This window comes from Balaenoptera ricei, chromosome 2 (genome assembly GCF_028023285.1).
Source record: "Balaenoptera ricei isolate mBalRic1 chromosome 2, mBalRic1.hap2, whole genome shotgun sequence".
Taxonomy (NCBI): Eukaryota; Metazoa; Chordata; class Mammalia; order Artiodactyla; family Balaenopteridae; genus Balaenoptera; species Balaenoptera ricei.
In genome coordinates this window covers 147,462,518-147,478,566 of record NC_082640.1, presented here as the reverse complement: position 1 = coordinate 147,478,566, position 16,049 = coordinate 147,462,518, and the positions used below count along the sequence as shown (strand labels likewise).

General features: G+C 34.0%; 1 protein-coding gene across 7 annotated transcripts in view; it reads left to right on the top strand.

Annotated features, from left to right (window-relative positions):
* C2H14orf39 (chromosome 2 C14orf39 homolog) overlaps positions 1–16,049 on the top strand; it is a 208,735-nt gene that overhangs the window by 143,749 nt on the left and 48,937 nt on the right. For 5 of the 7 annotated variants that reach the window (XM_059914335.1, XM_059914336.1, XM_059914337.1 and 2 more), the window contains exons 2-5: positions 6,771–6,832; positions 6,930–6,986; positions 7,994–8,120; positions 11,855–11,944. The exons of 1 other annotated variant lie outside the window; for it this stretch is intronic. In XM_059914335.1, coding sequence (XP_059770318.1) covers positions 6,784–6,832; positions 6,930–6,986; positions 7,994–8,120; positions 11,855–11,944 — 323 coding nt within the window. In that variant the 5' untranslated portion in view covers positions 6,771–6,783. The remainder of the gene's footprint in view (positions 1–6,770; positions 6,833–6,929; positions 6,987–7,993; positions 8,121–11,854; positions 11,945–16,049) is intronic. One more of the 7 variants, XM_059914338.1, reaches the window with a different exon arrangement.

Below are 16,049 nucleotides of genomic sequence, written 5' to 3'. Positions count from 1 at the left end.
GACTTCATTGTAAGGTAGATGGGGCTTCAGATACATTTGGTTTTCTTTGGATCCTTTCTGGTCTCTGCTTTGGAATGGATGGTTTTACAGTATGGATTGGCCCCATACAGCTTTTTGGAGTGTTGAGCAGCCACCTGTTGCTAGAATCTGGGTTTCTAGACATTTACCTCTATGAGTGAAACACCATACACCTTGTCCTCTGCCTGTACATTTATAAGTAGTCTCTTCAGTAAAGTCTTATCACTTGTATCATCTGGGGTGATTTTTGTTTCCTGCTGGAACCCTGACTGGTACAGAGTTGCTGACTGACTTTGAATTAAAGGTCACTGAAGTCATTGATTTAATATCCCCAAACTATCATCCAATCACATATGTGTATCTCTATGATAGTAGTCATAACTGTCAATATCTGTCTTCACTGTCAAATGGTGAGGTTTTTGAGAGCAAGGACTTTCTTCATCTTTATAAAACCAGTGTTTGTTAAGTAGTACACACAGTGCCATATACTTCAGGGAAAAGGAATATCTATAATAGTCAGGGAAGGCTTTCTTGGGAATTGAACTCTGAAGCATGGGTAGATCTTGACTGGATCAAGGAGAGAAACTTCCCAGTTGGGAGCAACATTGAACACAAAGCCATGGAGGCTTAAGTAAAAATAGTGTCTTCATGGAGCAGTGAGGGAACGGCTTAAAATAGATTTTGTTGAGAAATAAAGTTGAGGTCAAATTATAGAAGTTCTTAAAATAGTGCAGAGGCATTCCAATTTGAAGCAGAGGAAAATATAATCATTAATTTCTTTGAATTATATGAGAATCATGATGAAATGCATGTAAGAAAAATCAGTATTGTTATAGGATGGAATAGGAAGAATGTAGACTAGATCAAAGGGGAAGGGTTGTCCCCAGCCTGTTACAGTAATCCAGATGTGAAATGATGTAACCACTTTTTGAGCATTTACCATTCATTCATTTATTCCTTAAGGTATCTGTTGAGTTTCTATCATGTATTAGGCACTCTGCTAGGTGCTGGGGATAAAATGGTGAGCAAAAAAAGAATAAAATTAAAGAATTATGTGACATAAAGGATAGTATAATGAAGAGTAAATTAAAATTTAAAATCCCACTTAATAGGATTTTAGAAGTAAGTAGACATATTTGAGGGAAATAGGCTTGCACCAAGAATAAAATCAAAGGTACATGAACAGTAAAGCAATGAATGAGTCAGATTAATGTTAAATGGCATCTACAAGAACAAAAAAGGCTGTTTTTTTAAAATTTGCCTAATATGGTTTGCACACACTTGGAAACCTACTAGTGTTAGAATTACTGTCAAGAAAGGTCAGCAGAGTTGTCAGACAACTACCTATATTTTATTGACTTGGTAATTCAAGGAGGTGATGAAGGTATAGACCTAATTTGACCAGGAAAGTCAACTAATTTCAACACAGGGGATCAACTGAGAAAACAAAGGAGAGGTTTTTGTTTTAATATTAAAATGTAAATTTAATCATACATATTTGAAAATCCTGGCACACTTTAATCCTGTTGTTTTTCCCACCGACCTGATTTCTATTCATGTAAATAAGTTTGTGTTGGCAGATTCACATTTCTTCACTTCCTATTTTATGACGATTTTCCCTATAAGGACTGTTCTTAGAATGAAGTGGCATTTATTCCCTTGGAATTGCTTGTGAATTGAATTAGGACTATAGCCATTATAACAAAACACTGCTGTAACCTATTCTTTGTGGCTGCCAAGATATTTGTGTGTGTTGGGGGAGGGGAAAAAGGGGGGCCTGTTTTCATGGAGCCTACAGTATGGTAGATGAGATAAATATTTATACAATAACTGCACAAATAATTTAGAATTATAACCATGTGAAAGGCTATGAAGGATAAGTACAAGAACTTTGAGAGTTGATAATGGGCATTGCTGAGGCTGTGATACTTTAGTTGAGATTTGAAAAATGAGTAGGAGGTTATTAAATGAGGAAGGATAGAGCATTCCAGCCTGAGGAGCCAGCAAGTGCATTGTCCCTGTGATGGAAAGACGCATGTTAATGCTGGATTTCAGGAGGAAGATAAAGTTGGTATAATATGAAGAAGCAGAGATAGATGGGGACAGGATCATAAATGGCCTTGTAAGCCATGATAAAAATTTTGTCCCCTATTCTTAGAAGAATAGGAAGCCATTGATGTGTCTTAAGGTGTGTGTGTATGTGTGTGTGTGTGAGAGAGAGAGAGAGAGAGAGAGAGAAAGAGAGACAGAGACAGAGAGAGAGTCAGAGTATAAAATTTGCAATTAAGAATTGCTCTGTTGAAGGATGGATGATTAATGGACAAGAGGGCCAGAGTAGATATGCAGTAAAACCATTTTGGAAGCTATTACAATAATCTAAATGAGAGAATGATGGTAACTTGGCCTAAGATGGTGGCAATTGAGATGGAGAGAAATGGATGGATTTGAAAGATATTTAAAAGGTAAATTTGGTAGGATTTGTGATGGATTAGATATGGGGGATGATAGGAGAGGAAGGCTGTCAAGGATGATGCCTAGGTTTCTGGTATGTACAGCTGGATACTGATCCCATTCATGAAAAGAGAGATGATAAAAAAGGTCCAGGATTAGTGGGGGGAACACACGAGTTGTGTTTTGACTTATCATGTAGGCAGTTAGATATGTGGGGTTAGAATTCAGAGGTTAAATATCATGGAAAGTCGCTATTATTTTTGACTTCCCAGCATTTAAATCCGCTTCTTATGTTTGGAGAAGTTCATACCTTAACAGTCTGAAAGGACAAAGTAGTGGAGTATGGGCCTAGGCTTCTCTAATCAAATGTACCCATCCAAAATTTTGGATTGGGAATAAGTGACACAAAGAAGTATGCCCTAGGAAGAGCCCCCTCTGGCAATGGTGGCAGTTGAAATAAGGTCAAGTTTTTAGGGCGGTTGTGGTACTGAAGCATCTTGTGCTGGTAGTAGTGGTGTGAGCTGCAGCCTGTAGCGCTTGGTTGTGATTGGGTATCTTGACCACCAGTTCTGTAGGGTGAGTTTGGGCACTGCTCCTTGCTATGCTGCTTCCTTGCTAGAGCTTGGCTCTCAAGCTATTCTGGGGATTTTGTGTTACACAATATCCTCTTTAACAAATTTGGTTTTTGCTTAAATCAGCCAGAATCAACTTCTGTTATTTGCCACTAAGGACTTGAATTGATACTAGAGGTCTGTGCTAGAGATACACATTTGTGAGTCATATGTATAGCAGTAAGCTATAGACAGGGATGAGATTACTTAAACATAGAGAACAGGATGAGAGAAAAGGGCTAGGATTGAGCCTATGAAATTTATGACAGTTAATGATTGAGTAGAAGAGGATGAATCTGAAAGAGGAGATAGAAAAATTATTAGAGATAGAAGAAAAATCAAGTAAATACTGTGTCTTAGAAGCCAAGATGTAGAATTATTAATTCTCACTTTACATTTGAGGAAACTGAAGTTTAGGTTAGAAACTTGCCCAAAGTTTTGACTTAACAAATAACAGAACCAGAAATTGAATCCATATCTAACTACAAAGACTATTTACAGAGTTGACTGGATGTATACAAGGGATATATCAAAGAAAAAAATCAACAAGATTTTGTGAATAATTATTTATAAGAGGGAGTGATGAGTCATGTAAGATACCAACTCTTCATGTATTGATTTTGTGGAGAATTACTCTGCCACTGAGACAGCTATGTCAGAGGGAGAGGAAGAGACGACTTTGGATTTGGATCAGATTGAACCCAGATTGATGGAAAAGCATGAAAATGTAAATATTGGATAACTCTCAGATAATAGGATACAACTGGGAATATAGATTTGGGAGTTTTAAGCACATTTTGAATGAATAATCCAAAGAACATATAGAAGGGGGGAGAGTTAAAGAAAAAGCTTAGATAAGAGTCTATAGTTGGGTAGTGATGGTGAGAGGGAGAGAAGTAGAAGCCAAAATCAGAAGGGCAGGCAAGAGAAGTGGGAGAACTAAGAAAGTAGTGTCTTGGAAGCCAGGGCTAGGGTTGCAGAGAATTTTAATGGGACCAAGTATGGAAGAGAGTTAGGAAAAAAAGAGGGAAGGATAAGACTGAGAAAAGACCATTATATTTGGAATAAAAATATTTTATTGATTATCTGAGAAAGCAGTTAAATGTGATGGGGTACAGTGGTTGAGTTGAAAAAGTCAATGAAGAAAGGAGTGGAAAGGAACTGTGGGTAGCAGACGTGCTTTCTATTGATAAATATAGCGGTAAAAGTAACAGTAATACAGTGCAATTAGAATGGGCAGCAGTTTTAAACTAAGAATTTCTTTAGATTCTGATTTACATGTGTGGAGCAAGAGGGGAAGTTGCTAATAATAGGTAGGGAGAGATTTTAATGAGTTGTTAGGATAAATGCTTACCTGAGTCAACATTCTATAATTTTTCAAACAGAACATTATATTTCATTGAGGGGATTTAGACGAGAGAATAAAATTTATTATTTAAAACTCTCCAGTAGATGGAACATCTTCATCTTTATTGCTTTTCCAGAAGGAATTTTCACAATGGAATAAGGGGTAGTGGAGTTGGTAGAACTCAGGTATATTTTTATGAGAGTAATTAGGATATGCATAAATGTGAATGTAAATGCAAATAAATTGATTTTCAGGTCTCAGTAAGGTGGTGTTTCTAGGTTTCCACAATTTTACATAAGAGAATCTACTATTAAGTTGAAGTGGATCAGCTCTTTTGACCTGTCACATTTTCTTGACAGTCATAGCAAAGCAGTGCTAGCAAGACTAATGATCATTTAGCCTTCATATCCTTTCTCTCATACCTTCCTAAAAAGGGATAGCTAATAAATATAAACAAGTATAAGAATAAAGCTTCTAAATCTCTCATGTCATCAAATTTACATTAAATTAGCCTTGATGACTCACTATCATTAATACTAATGAGCAGCATTACATCACATTACAATAAAATTGGTTATGCATATATGATCTGAAGTACTTAAGCAAAAAAATCTCTGAAAGTATCTTTTTCATTTTAATAATCTGTGAAACAACTTAGGTTGTTGGGAATTGAGGCAACTATTTACATCATTTAGTATTAAAAACATTTTCACCAGAAATATACCAATCATGAAGGCAGTTTGGGGGACTATTTGTTTAATTATTGTGAACAAGTTATAAACCATAAATAATTTATAAATTATAAATAAAGTCAACTCTTTATTTCACCTTGTATATGCAAAGTCTAAGAGCATAAATTATCCAAAGACAGCATTTTGGACAGAAAATATTAATGTGCATTTTATTTGAAACTAAATAAATGAGTCACTCTCAAAACATTTTGTTGAATGAAAACGTATTTGAATTCTTATACTTGCTTTTCAAGAAGTTTTGAATGCTGAATGCGAAATTGAATTTTGACGATTCGAGTGGTTTTTGTTGTCATGTTAAAAGTTAATATCAATTTTAGTGCTGTTCTCCACAATATATTTTAAACTGTTATTTCACAAGCGGAATGGATAGCCTTAAAAAAAAACAAAAAAACCAGCCCCTGACAGGTTCCCTAGTCTGGTTCTAGGGCTTCTGACCCCAGCACACCCTTCTGGGGCGGTGGGATGCTGGGTTCTCGCTTCGCCGCGGGAGGGAGGAGGGAGCGCCGCCGCGCAGGTCTCGCGGGGAGTTGCGTGTTTCTCTTCAGCGCGATCTGCAGCTCCCGCCTTGGGCTTCGCCGGGCCGGGTGGAACGGAGCGGGGCCGAGCGGGGTCGAGGTGGGGCTCTGGTCGTTCTGTGTCGCGACCTGCTGTAGTTTCCTCGGCGCTCGCGACCCTGACTAGAGTCTGGGATCGGGGAAGGAAGGGTGGGCGTTCGGGTCCCAGAGGGGCCGCTGAGGTGGGTGGGAAAGAACTGCGTGTGGCGGTTATTCTTTAGGCAGGAGGCCCTGAGGGGTTTGGGGGGCTGGCGGGCCCTGTCCGCGAAGTACGACCGGAGGTCGCGTTCTGGGGGCTTCCCAGCGCGTGGCCTCGCCCTCGGCCACACTGCCGCCCGAGGCTTCGGGGGCCGCCGTGTGGCTGGAGTGTCGGGGACGGACTCGGGTGAGGAGAAGCGAGTAGGCTGTGAAGGTAGTCGGCGAGCGAACTCCCCGCTTCAAAACGCGCGGGAAGAGTAGCTCCTCGACTCTGCGGGTAACGAGTGATCCAAACCCCGCCGTACGCGTATTTTTTTTTTAATGCGGCTTGGTAGTCCAGTGAATACCTCCACTTTTGGATTCTCGGTGGTAAATTCTGAAGTGTCGAATTGCACGGTTCCTGTAGGTTTTACTTCGCTGTTGGTGACTGACTTTCTCTAAGAATTTTTCTGCGTGTAGTAGTACACACGCCGAGAAAGGACATATTCAGAGATATTATTTCTTTTAAAGGCATATCCTTTTAAGAAATCTGGATGTCCGTGGACTCCAGAACATCCAATGACTTATGGCACGACCATGTATAAACAATTATGAAGTTTCAGTCATGCAACAACATTCAATTTATTTTATTATAGATAACTGTATACATTTATTTTAATATATATAACGACTTTCATTTATTAAATACCTGCTAGGGCTCTGCCCAGTACCGGGATGAAGGTGTCTCTTCCCTCCCCACTTCTTGCTCCACCCACATTTTTCTGTAATAATGCTATGTCAAAAGGTTGTTTTTAGAAAACCCTTCCTTAGAAAACCCTTCCTTATTATTCTTTTTTAGCAAAGTATCCAAGATGAGTGACAGCCTATTTGTCAGTTTGGACAGACTTTTGCTAGAATTTGGTAGGTATAAAATGGAAATAAAAAGTAGATAACTATTTGTATTATCATTGGACATTTTAACAATGAAATGAAGTCACAAAAGAGTAATTTATTTTAGTTTTCCAGTATGAGCAAGATATAAGTACTAAAGAAGATATGATTCAACGAATTAATAGTAAGTAGTTTTGCATGACAAAGATGTTTTTATTTTTTTATGGAATGTAAGATATTATGCTGTTGCCTTGTTTACGGTAATTTATAGTTGGCATTAGAACTTTTCCCCTGGTTCTATCTAGTGACTAATAATGAGCTATTTACCCTAACTATTTTTTCAATAATTTTCTGTATTCAGCGTTTAATTATTTTGTGTTTAAGAATTTTGTTCTAAGTAGAAATCACCCTTAATTAAATACAATTGAAAATGTTATTTTTCTCAAATAACACAGGTTATTTTAAACATTTGAGTGAAAATTTTAAAATATTTTTAGAAATCATCAAAAGTCAGTGGCCAGGATTAATGGAAGCCACATTTTCAGGAATGCTAATTATGAAAATTAATATTATGAGTGGAATGACAAAGCAAATTACATAAATATAGTATTTTAAGATCCTACATAAAAACTATCAAAAGAAACTACACTCATTAATTTCTTAATAGTTCTGAAAGGTATTATAGAATTTGGTTATCTTTTCTGCAGCAAAAAAGAATATTGGATATTAAGAATTTATTTTAATCTTTTTAAGAAATTACATTTTATTTTTAGCTTGTGTTTACTCACTATAACAAAGAAATAAGTGAGTTGAAGGTGCATTAAATAATGACATGGAATTGATGAATAGAAATTCCACATTTGTCAAAAACAAAACTCTTATGTTAGTATCATATGAGTAAATGTTTACATGAACTCATAGCATCATAAGATGCCATTGATCTTAGATATTACTTAATCCAGCCCTCTTACATTAAAGATGTGGGACGGGGACGTTTATTTCTCTTCAATCTAAAACACTAATTCTTAGCTTCTGGGTCTAGGAGCAAGCCTGACTCTGGTCCTGTGCTTTTTAGTATAGGGCCCTTCCCATCTCAAGCCTCACTTCCTCTTCATTCTCTGGTTCTCCTTTTCTAGGTCAGTTGCCATACCTTTTTGTCTACTGTATTTATTTTGAATTTATGATTTCCAGAATGCTTTGAAGATATTAAAGAAAACAAAGCGACTATTTGTAAGATACATGAAACTATAAATACAACAGATGAGGAAATCGGTCATTACTGTAAACATAGTAAGGAGATCAAAGACAACTGTAGTAAGTGAGTATTTTAAAGAAACTTTCAATAGTTGTCATTAGATTCTCTTATTCAAGGTTTTTGAGTTTATAGTTGAAGACACTGTTGCTTTAAAGTAGTATTTTATATTAGGAAAATGATGAATCAAGTCTTACATTTCCTTGTTACGTGCCACTGTAAAAGGGATCACAGAAGTTCCAAAAGAAAAATAGAAGAGCTGTAAGATCTCTCTAATTCAGATCCACTTAGTCTAAATACAGTATGTTGAATAATCTAGGCTCAGTATAGAAAATTCCTATTAGATAAATAAATTTGAAATAATTTCCATCTTTGAATTTTCAAGATCTTATTTTTGTCTAAGGGAACCTAGCCTAAAATTAGTAGCTTTTCAAAATAAAACTATTTCGTAAGTTAAGAATTCTTTCAGTATAGCTTCAGGTTCCCGATTCTAGTAGTTACATCTATTATAAGACAAACATTTTGAAACAAAGACTTGTTAATGGAACTTAATTGTATGGACAGGTACTTACAAAAATAAAATGTTTAGTTTTCTGTATTTAATTTTATGTGGATCACTCTCTTTGTATTAAGTACTATATTAAGAATCATATTTGTTTTAAAATATTTTGTTATTTAAAAATTTCATAAACTTTTTGGTTTTCCCTCATTACTTTTTTTATATTGGTTTTAAAATTTTATAAAAGTAACACATGCCTAGTATAAAAATTCAAAGACTATACAAATGTATGGAGTAAAAAGTTTTTCCCTGCCTGTAGTCCCCATCCCCACCCTGTCCTCTTCCTTACAGGTGATCACTCTTAACAGTGAGTACCCTTCCAGACCTTTTAAAATATATATTCAACATCACTATTACATATGCTTATATATACATCTACCTGTATATCTGTCTTTCCTTTTTTAAAAAATGCGATCATACCATACTTATTTTTCAACTTGTTTTTTAAATTTAACAATATGTAATGTAAATGGTACTATACATGTAATGATTATGTATGGATTGCATTCTTTTTTTTAACAGCTCCATAGTATTTTATAGTATTGATGTATCCTAAGTTATTTAACCATTCTCCTATTAATAGACATTTAGGTTATTTCCAGTTATTTCCTATTATAAACAACATGTACAGGTATCCTTCCATATTTCTAGACCAGTTGCTATAGAATGACCTCGTGGAAGTGAAATTGCCAGGTTGAAGAGTATGCATGTTTAAATATTTGATAAGTAATGCCAAACTGCTCTCCCAAAAAAATTATACTAATTTATACTTTCACCAACAATATATGAGAGTTTCTATTCCTCACACCATTGCTAACACTGAAATTATCAATGTTTAAATTTTTTGGCAATCTGATCAACGAAAAAACTACATATTGTTGAACTTTTTCTTTTAGTTTGATTTAGGTTTATGGTAGTTAAGTTTTACCAGTGGTTTCCCTCAAGTAGCTGCAAAGGGTGCTGGAAAAGTACTGGTATCTTCCCCGCAGAACCTACTGTGTCCAAGATGTACTTTACTTTATACAAGATTATTCTCTGCTGGGTTCTGAGGGCAGTTAGTAGGATCTGTTGATTTTAGGATCCGTTGATTTTAATGCATGAATACCTCTAGTTCATGATTTCAGCATGCTGGTTAAGAGGTTTAAATGTGAAATATGAATTCATGAAAGTATTAGAAGAAAATATAGGTGACTATAATCTTTGAGAGAGGAAGGCCTTTCTAAGTATGTCATCAAAGGTAGAAACCACATAGGAAACAATGGATAAATATGACACATGCAAATTAAAAAGAAAAACACCTCAAAATGATACAAAAAGCAAAAGCATAAGGTAGGAAAATGTCAAAGAAGGGTTAATTTTTAAAATATAAAGTGCTTGTAGAAATTAATAAGAAAGAGCCAAAGTCCCATTAGAAAAGTAAGCAAAGAAGGTAAACAGGTAAATACCAAAATGAAGAAATGTATGTCTAATAAACGTGAACAAATGCTCAATCTTACTAATAATCAAAGACATCCAAATTAAAGCAATAATAAAATACTATATATTCTTTTGCCTTTAAGTTTTGCAGAAATTTAAAGAAGGATAATACCCAATGTTGGCCAGGAAATAATAAAATCACCTCTTTCATACACTGTAGGAATGTACACTGGTATATACCTTTTGGATGACATATAAGTATACTTTAAAGGCTTTAGAAATAAGCATGACTTTTGATTAAACGGTTCTATTTCTGATAATTTTTCGTAAGAAAACAATTAGGCATTTTCTCAAAGATGTAATGTACAACAAGGTATTTATTTCAACTTTTTTATGATAGGAAAACATTGGAAGCAACTCAAATGTTCAACATTAGGTGATTGTTTAAATGAATTTTGGTATATCCATATGAATGAACAGTAGGCAGCCCATTAGTTTATAATATAAGTGAATATTGACATGGAAAGGTGTTAACAGTATATTACAAATTGAACAAAACATTAAAACAACATTCATAGAATAAACTCAATTTAGTAATTGTGTATTTATGTATAATTTAAAAAGTCTAGAAATATGTACATCAAAATGGTTACAGTGAATATCTTTTCAGTGAGCGTGTATTTCTTATGGAATTTAAAAAATATTCAGAATGTATGTATATATAACCTTTGACCTTATAATTCCATTTTGGGGAATATTGCCTAAGGAAATGATTGTAAACTCAGACAAGTGTTTAAGTACAAGTTCTTAAGAGAAACTTAGACTAACCAAAATGGCCAACAATATTGGAATGGTTAGATAAATTGTGTAATATGTTGTATTTATTAAAACCTTTACAGTGAATTCTTAGTGACAAAGAAAATGTATATATTGATAGTTTAAAAGTAAGTGATAAAGGATGGTATGTTGTATATGTGAATATGAACTCAAAGATGTTAAACTATATACTTATAGTAAAATCTGGAAATAATTTATTAAAATAATATCAGTATTAGTAGTTATTATTCAGTGTTGAGAATATAGATGATAATTATTTTCTTATGTATACTTTTCTGTTCTTCCAAAATGGGTATGCATACTTTTTGAATCTGAAAAAATAAAAAAGATTAGAGAAAAGAGCTAGAGGAAATATTTGAACAATACTTAGAATGTAAGCTGCCATGGTGTATACTTAATTTTAGATTTTTCACACTGGCAACGTTTTTCGAGTCATGTAATAAAACAAATGTATAAGTTGAATATTCATTTTATTCTTACTATCTGATTTTATAATTCATTATGGTCTAGTTTCTTTCTTTCAAGTTCAGGAGGGTATAAAACCTGACTTTCTAAATTTCAAAGGAGAAAAAAGCCTCTCTTTATCCCTTATCCTAGCTCTTTAAATGTTTACTCGAAAAGAATTTCTTAGCTAAGATCTTAGAAGTATGATGAGAAACAAAGCCTGATGTTGGAGTGTTGCAGAGTATATTCCAGAAATGCCATAGTAATACACAGTCCATCCATGTCACATTTGTTCCTTCCCTAGTCATGGTTCCAAAACAGGCTTTATGTAAAAATTAATCGATACTGATATTTGAGCATATGTATGATTGCATGAATGGTCATAGTGGTGGTGATCGGAGATGGGAATGTTTTTCTTGATGTAAGCTTGTTTCTTCCAGGAAAGGAAAGAGTTGTTTATCTTTAAATGGTTACATTCATTTTTATTATTTCTTAAATTTGTTTATCATTCTGAGATGCTAATTACAGTATTTTTTTTCCATAGCTGGAGGCCAACATGTGATGTATTTCATAAACATGAAAACTATATGCAGGACCAGTTTACTATTTATCAAGAAACTGTTGAAAAAGACAAGTACAGTACATATATTAATTTAAGCTTATCAATTCTATAGCTTAGTATTAAGATATTCTTTGCAAAAATATTAATTGAAAAATACACAAATTTTTATTAATTAATTTATTTATTTATAAAGTAAATTCAGTGTTTTGGACTCTGGTTGTCACTGTTGGCCTACCTATTTGTTATAAAGCTCTATCCAACCTTGGATATGTTTAAATATGTCCTTAGATAGAAACTATTTATCAGTAGCAGTTATAAGGCAGAGTGCTTCAATTAATATTTTTTATGACTGAATTGCTATAGTCAAACATCTGGGGGAGTAGTTAGCTGTATAATTAGCTTATGAAAAATTTGGAGTATTGACTTTTGAAGGGTATTTTTATATTGAACTTGTTTTTCAGAGTGCTGATTTAGTGGGGTGTTATATTCTGACAGAGAAATACTATTGGGTTGGCCAAAAATTAAGATGTTATGGAGAAATCCGAATGAACTTTTTGGCCAACCCAATAATATTTGTGTGGGCTTATTTTATTATGTGTTAAATCACCTGGTTTGGGGGACTAAATGTAATTACTGAATATAATGAAACAAGGTGAGGAACTTTGAACACGTTATATAGCATTATAATTTCGCTTAATTTAAAAAATTGAAATGTTTTTATTTTTAACATAACTGGACAAGAGCAGTGTTGATTTAATTTTTAATTTTTATTTATTTATCTTACTACTTTCCCCCAGCTTTATTGAGGTATAATTGACATATAGCAGTAAGTCTGAGGTGTAAAACATGATTTAATACATGTGTGTATTGTGAAATGATTACCACAATAAGGTTAGGTAACACATCTATCACTCTATTATATTTTTTGTAGTGAGAATATTTAAGATTTACTCTTTTAACAACTTTCAAGTATATAATACAGTATTATTATATTCACCATGCTTTATATTAGATCCCCAGAACTTATTCAGCTTTTAACTGGAAGCTTGTACTCTCTGACCAACATCTTTTCATTTCCTCTACCCGTCAGCCCCTGGAAACCACCATTATACTCTCTGCTTCTATGAATTCAGCTTTTTTAAAAGATTTTACGTATAAGTGAGATCATAACAGTATTTGTCTTTGTCTGACTTATTCAGTTAGCATAACACTCTCAAGGTCCATCTGTGTTGTCACAAATGGCAGGATTTCCTTCTTTTTTAGTGGCTAAATAACATTCCATTTTTATATACATCACATTCAAAAAATCTATTCACCTGTCAGTGGACACTTAGGTTGTTTCCATGTCTTGGCCATTGTGAATAATGCTTTAATGAACATAGTGCAGATATCTCTTTGGGATAGTGATTTTCTTTCCTTTGAATATATAACTAGAAGTGGGATTACTGGATCATATGGCTTTTCTATTTTTAATTTTTTGAGGTGCCTCCATACTGTTTTCCATGGTGGCTGTATCAATTTACATTCCCACCACCAGTATACAAGGGTTCCCTTTTCTCTACATCCTTGCCAACACCTATCTTGTCTTTTCGGTAATAGCCATTCTACACATATGAGGTACTATCTCATTGTGGTTTTGATTGGCATTTCTCTGATAATTGGTGGTGGTGAACATCTTTTCATGTACCTGTTGACTATTTGTATGTCTTCTTTGGAAAAATGTCTCTCAGCCCTTTGCCCATTTTTAACTTGGATTATTAGTCTTGCTATTCAGTTGTATGAGTTCCTTATGTATTTTGGATATTAACCCCTTATTGGATATATGGTTTGCAAACATTTTCTCCCATTCTATAGTCTGCCTCTTCAGTTTGTTGATTGATTCTTTTGCTGTGCAGAAGCTTTTATAGTTTGATGTAGTCCCACTTGTTTATTTTTGCTTTTGTTGCTTGTGCTTTTGGTATCATATCCCCAAAAATCATTGCCAAAACCAACATCAAGGAGATTTTTCCCCTAGGAGTTTTATGATTTCAGGTCTTACATTTAATTTAAGTCTTTAATCCATTTTGAGTTCATCTTTATGAGTGGTATAAGATAGGGGTCCAATTCCATTCTTTGCATGTGGCTATCCAGTTTTCCCAGCACTGTTTATTGCAGACTGTCCTTTCCCCATTGAGTATTCTTGGCTTCCTTTCCAAATATTGGTTGACTGTATATGCATGGATTTATTTCTGGACTCTTGATTCTGTTCCATTGGTTTATCTGTCTGTTTTTATGCCAGTACCATACTGTTTTGATTACTATATCTTTGTAGCATAGTTTGAAATGAGGAAGTGTGATGCTTCCACCTTGTTCTTTTTTGAGATTTCCAGAAATTGACTATTTGGGGTCTCTTGTGGTTCCATACAAATTTTGGGATTTTTTTTCTATTTCTGTGAAAAATGCCATTGTAATTTTGATGGGATTGCATTGAATTTATAGATGGCTTTGGGTAGTATGGATATTATAACAGTATTAATTCTTATGATCTGTGAGCACAGAATATCTTTCCATATTTATGTCTTCTTCAGTTTCTTTCATAGTGTCTTATAGTTTTCAGTGTACAAATCTTTCACCTTCTTGGTTAAATTTATTCCTAAGTTTTTAAATGTGTTTGATGCTACTGTAAATGGGATTATTTTCTTTATTTTTTTTTCAGGTAGTTCGTTGTTTGTGTATAGAAGTGCAACTGATTTTTGTATGTTGATTTTGTATCCTGAAACTTTATTGAATTTATTGATTAGTTCTAATAGGTTTTTGGTGGAGTCTTAGAATTTTCTATATATTGATATAAGGATATACTGTTTACAAACAGACCATTTTACTTTTTCCTTTCCTATTTGGATGCCTTTTATTTCTTTTTGTTGCCTAATTGCTTTAGCTAGCTCTTCCAGTATTATATTGAATAAGAGTGGTGAGAATGGCACCTTTGTCTTGTTTCTGATTTTGGAGGAAAAGCTTTTAGCTATTTACCACTGAGTATGATATTAGTTATGGACTTGTCATATATAGCCTTTATTATGTTGAGGTATACCCAATTTATTGAAAGTTTTTATCATGAAAGGGTGTCAGATTTTGCCAAATACTTTTTCTGCATCTATTGAGATCATATAATTTTTATCCTTCATTCTATTAATGTGGTATTTCATGTTTAATGATTTGTGTAAATTGAACCATCCTTGCATCCAAGGATAAATCCCACTTCGTATTCATGTATGATTCTTTTAAAGTGCTGTTGAATTTGTTTGCTAGTATTTTTTTTTGAGAATCTTTTCATCCATATTCATCAGGAATATTGGCTTGTAGTTTTCTTTTCTTGTAGTGTCTTTATTTGGCTTTTTATCAGGCTAGTGCTGGCCTCATAAAATGAATTGGAGAGTGTTTTCTCCTCTTCCATTTTTTGGGAAGAATTTGAGAAGGATTGATGTTAGTTCTTCTTTAAATGTTTGGTACAGTTTACCAGTGAAACCATCTGGTCCTGGGCTTTTCTTTGTTGGGAGGGTTTTGATTACTGCTTCTATCTCCTTACTAGGAATTGACCTGTTCAGATTTTTAATTTTTTCATAATTCAATCTTGGTAGGTTGTATGTTTCTAGAAATTTATCCATTTCTTTTAGGTTATCTAATTTGTTGTCCTATAATTGTTAATAGTAGCCTCTTAAGAGCTTTTGTATTTCTTTGGTGTCAGGTATAGTATCTCCTCTTTCATTTATAACTTTGTTTGAGTCCTCTCTCTTTCCCTTGGTTAGTCTAGCTAAAGGTTTGTAAATTTTGTTTATCTTTTCAAAAAAGCAACTTTTTGTTTCATTGATGTTTTCCTGTTGTCTTTCATGTCTCTAGTCCATTTATTTCTGCTCTAACCTTTGTTATTTCCTTCTTTCTGCTATCTTTATGGTTAGATAGTTCTTCTTTTTCTAATTCCTTGGGAAGTGACCTTCTTTGTCTCTTGTGACTGATTTTGACTGAATATCTATCTTATCTGATATAAGTATAAGCACTTCTGATCTCTTTTGGTTACATTTGTATGGAATATCTTTTTCCATCCCTTCACTTTCAGCTCATGTGTTTCATTAAAACTAAAGTGAGTTTCTTGCAGGCAGCATATTGTTGGGTCTTGTTTTTTTTAATGCACTCAGCCACT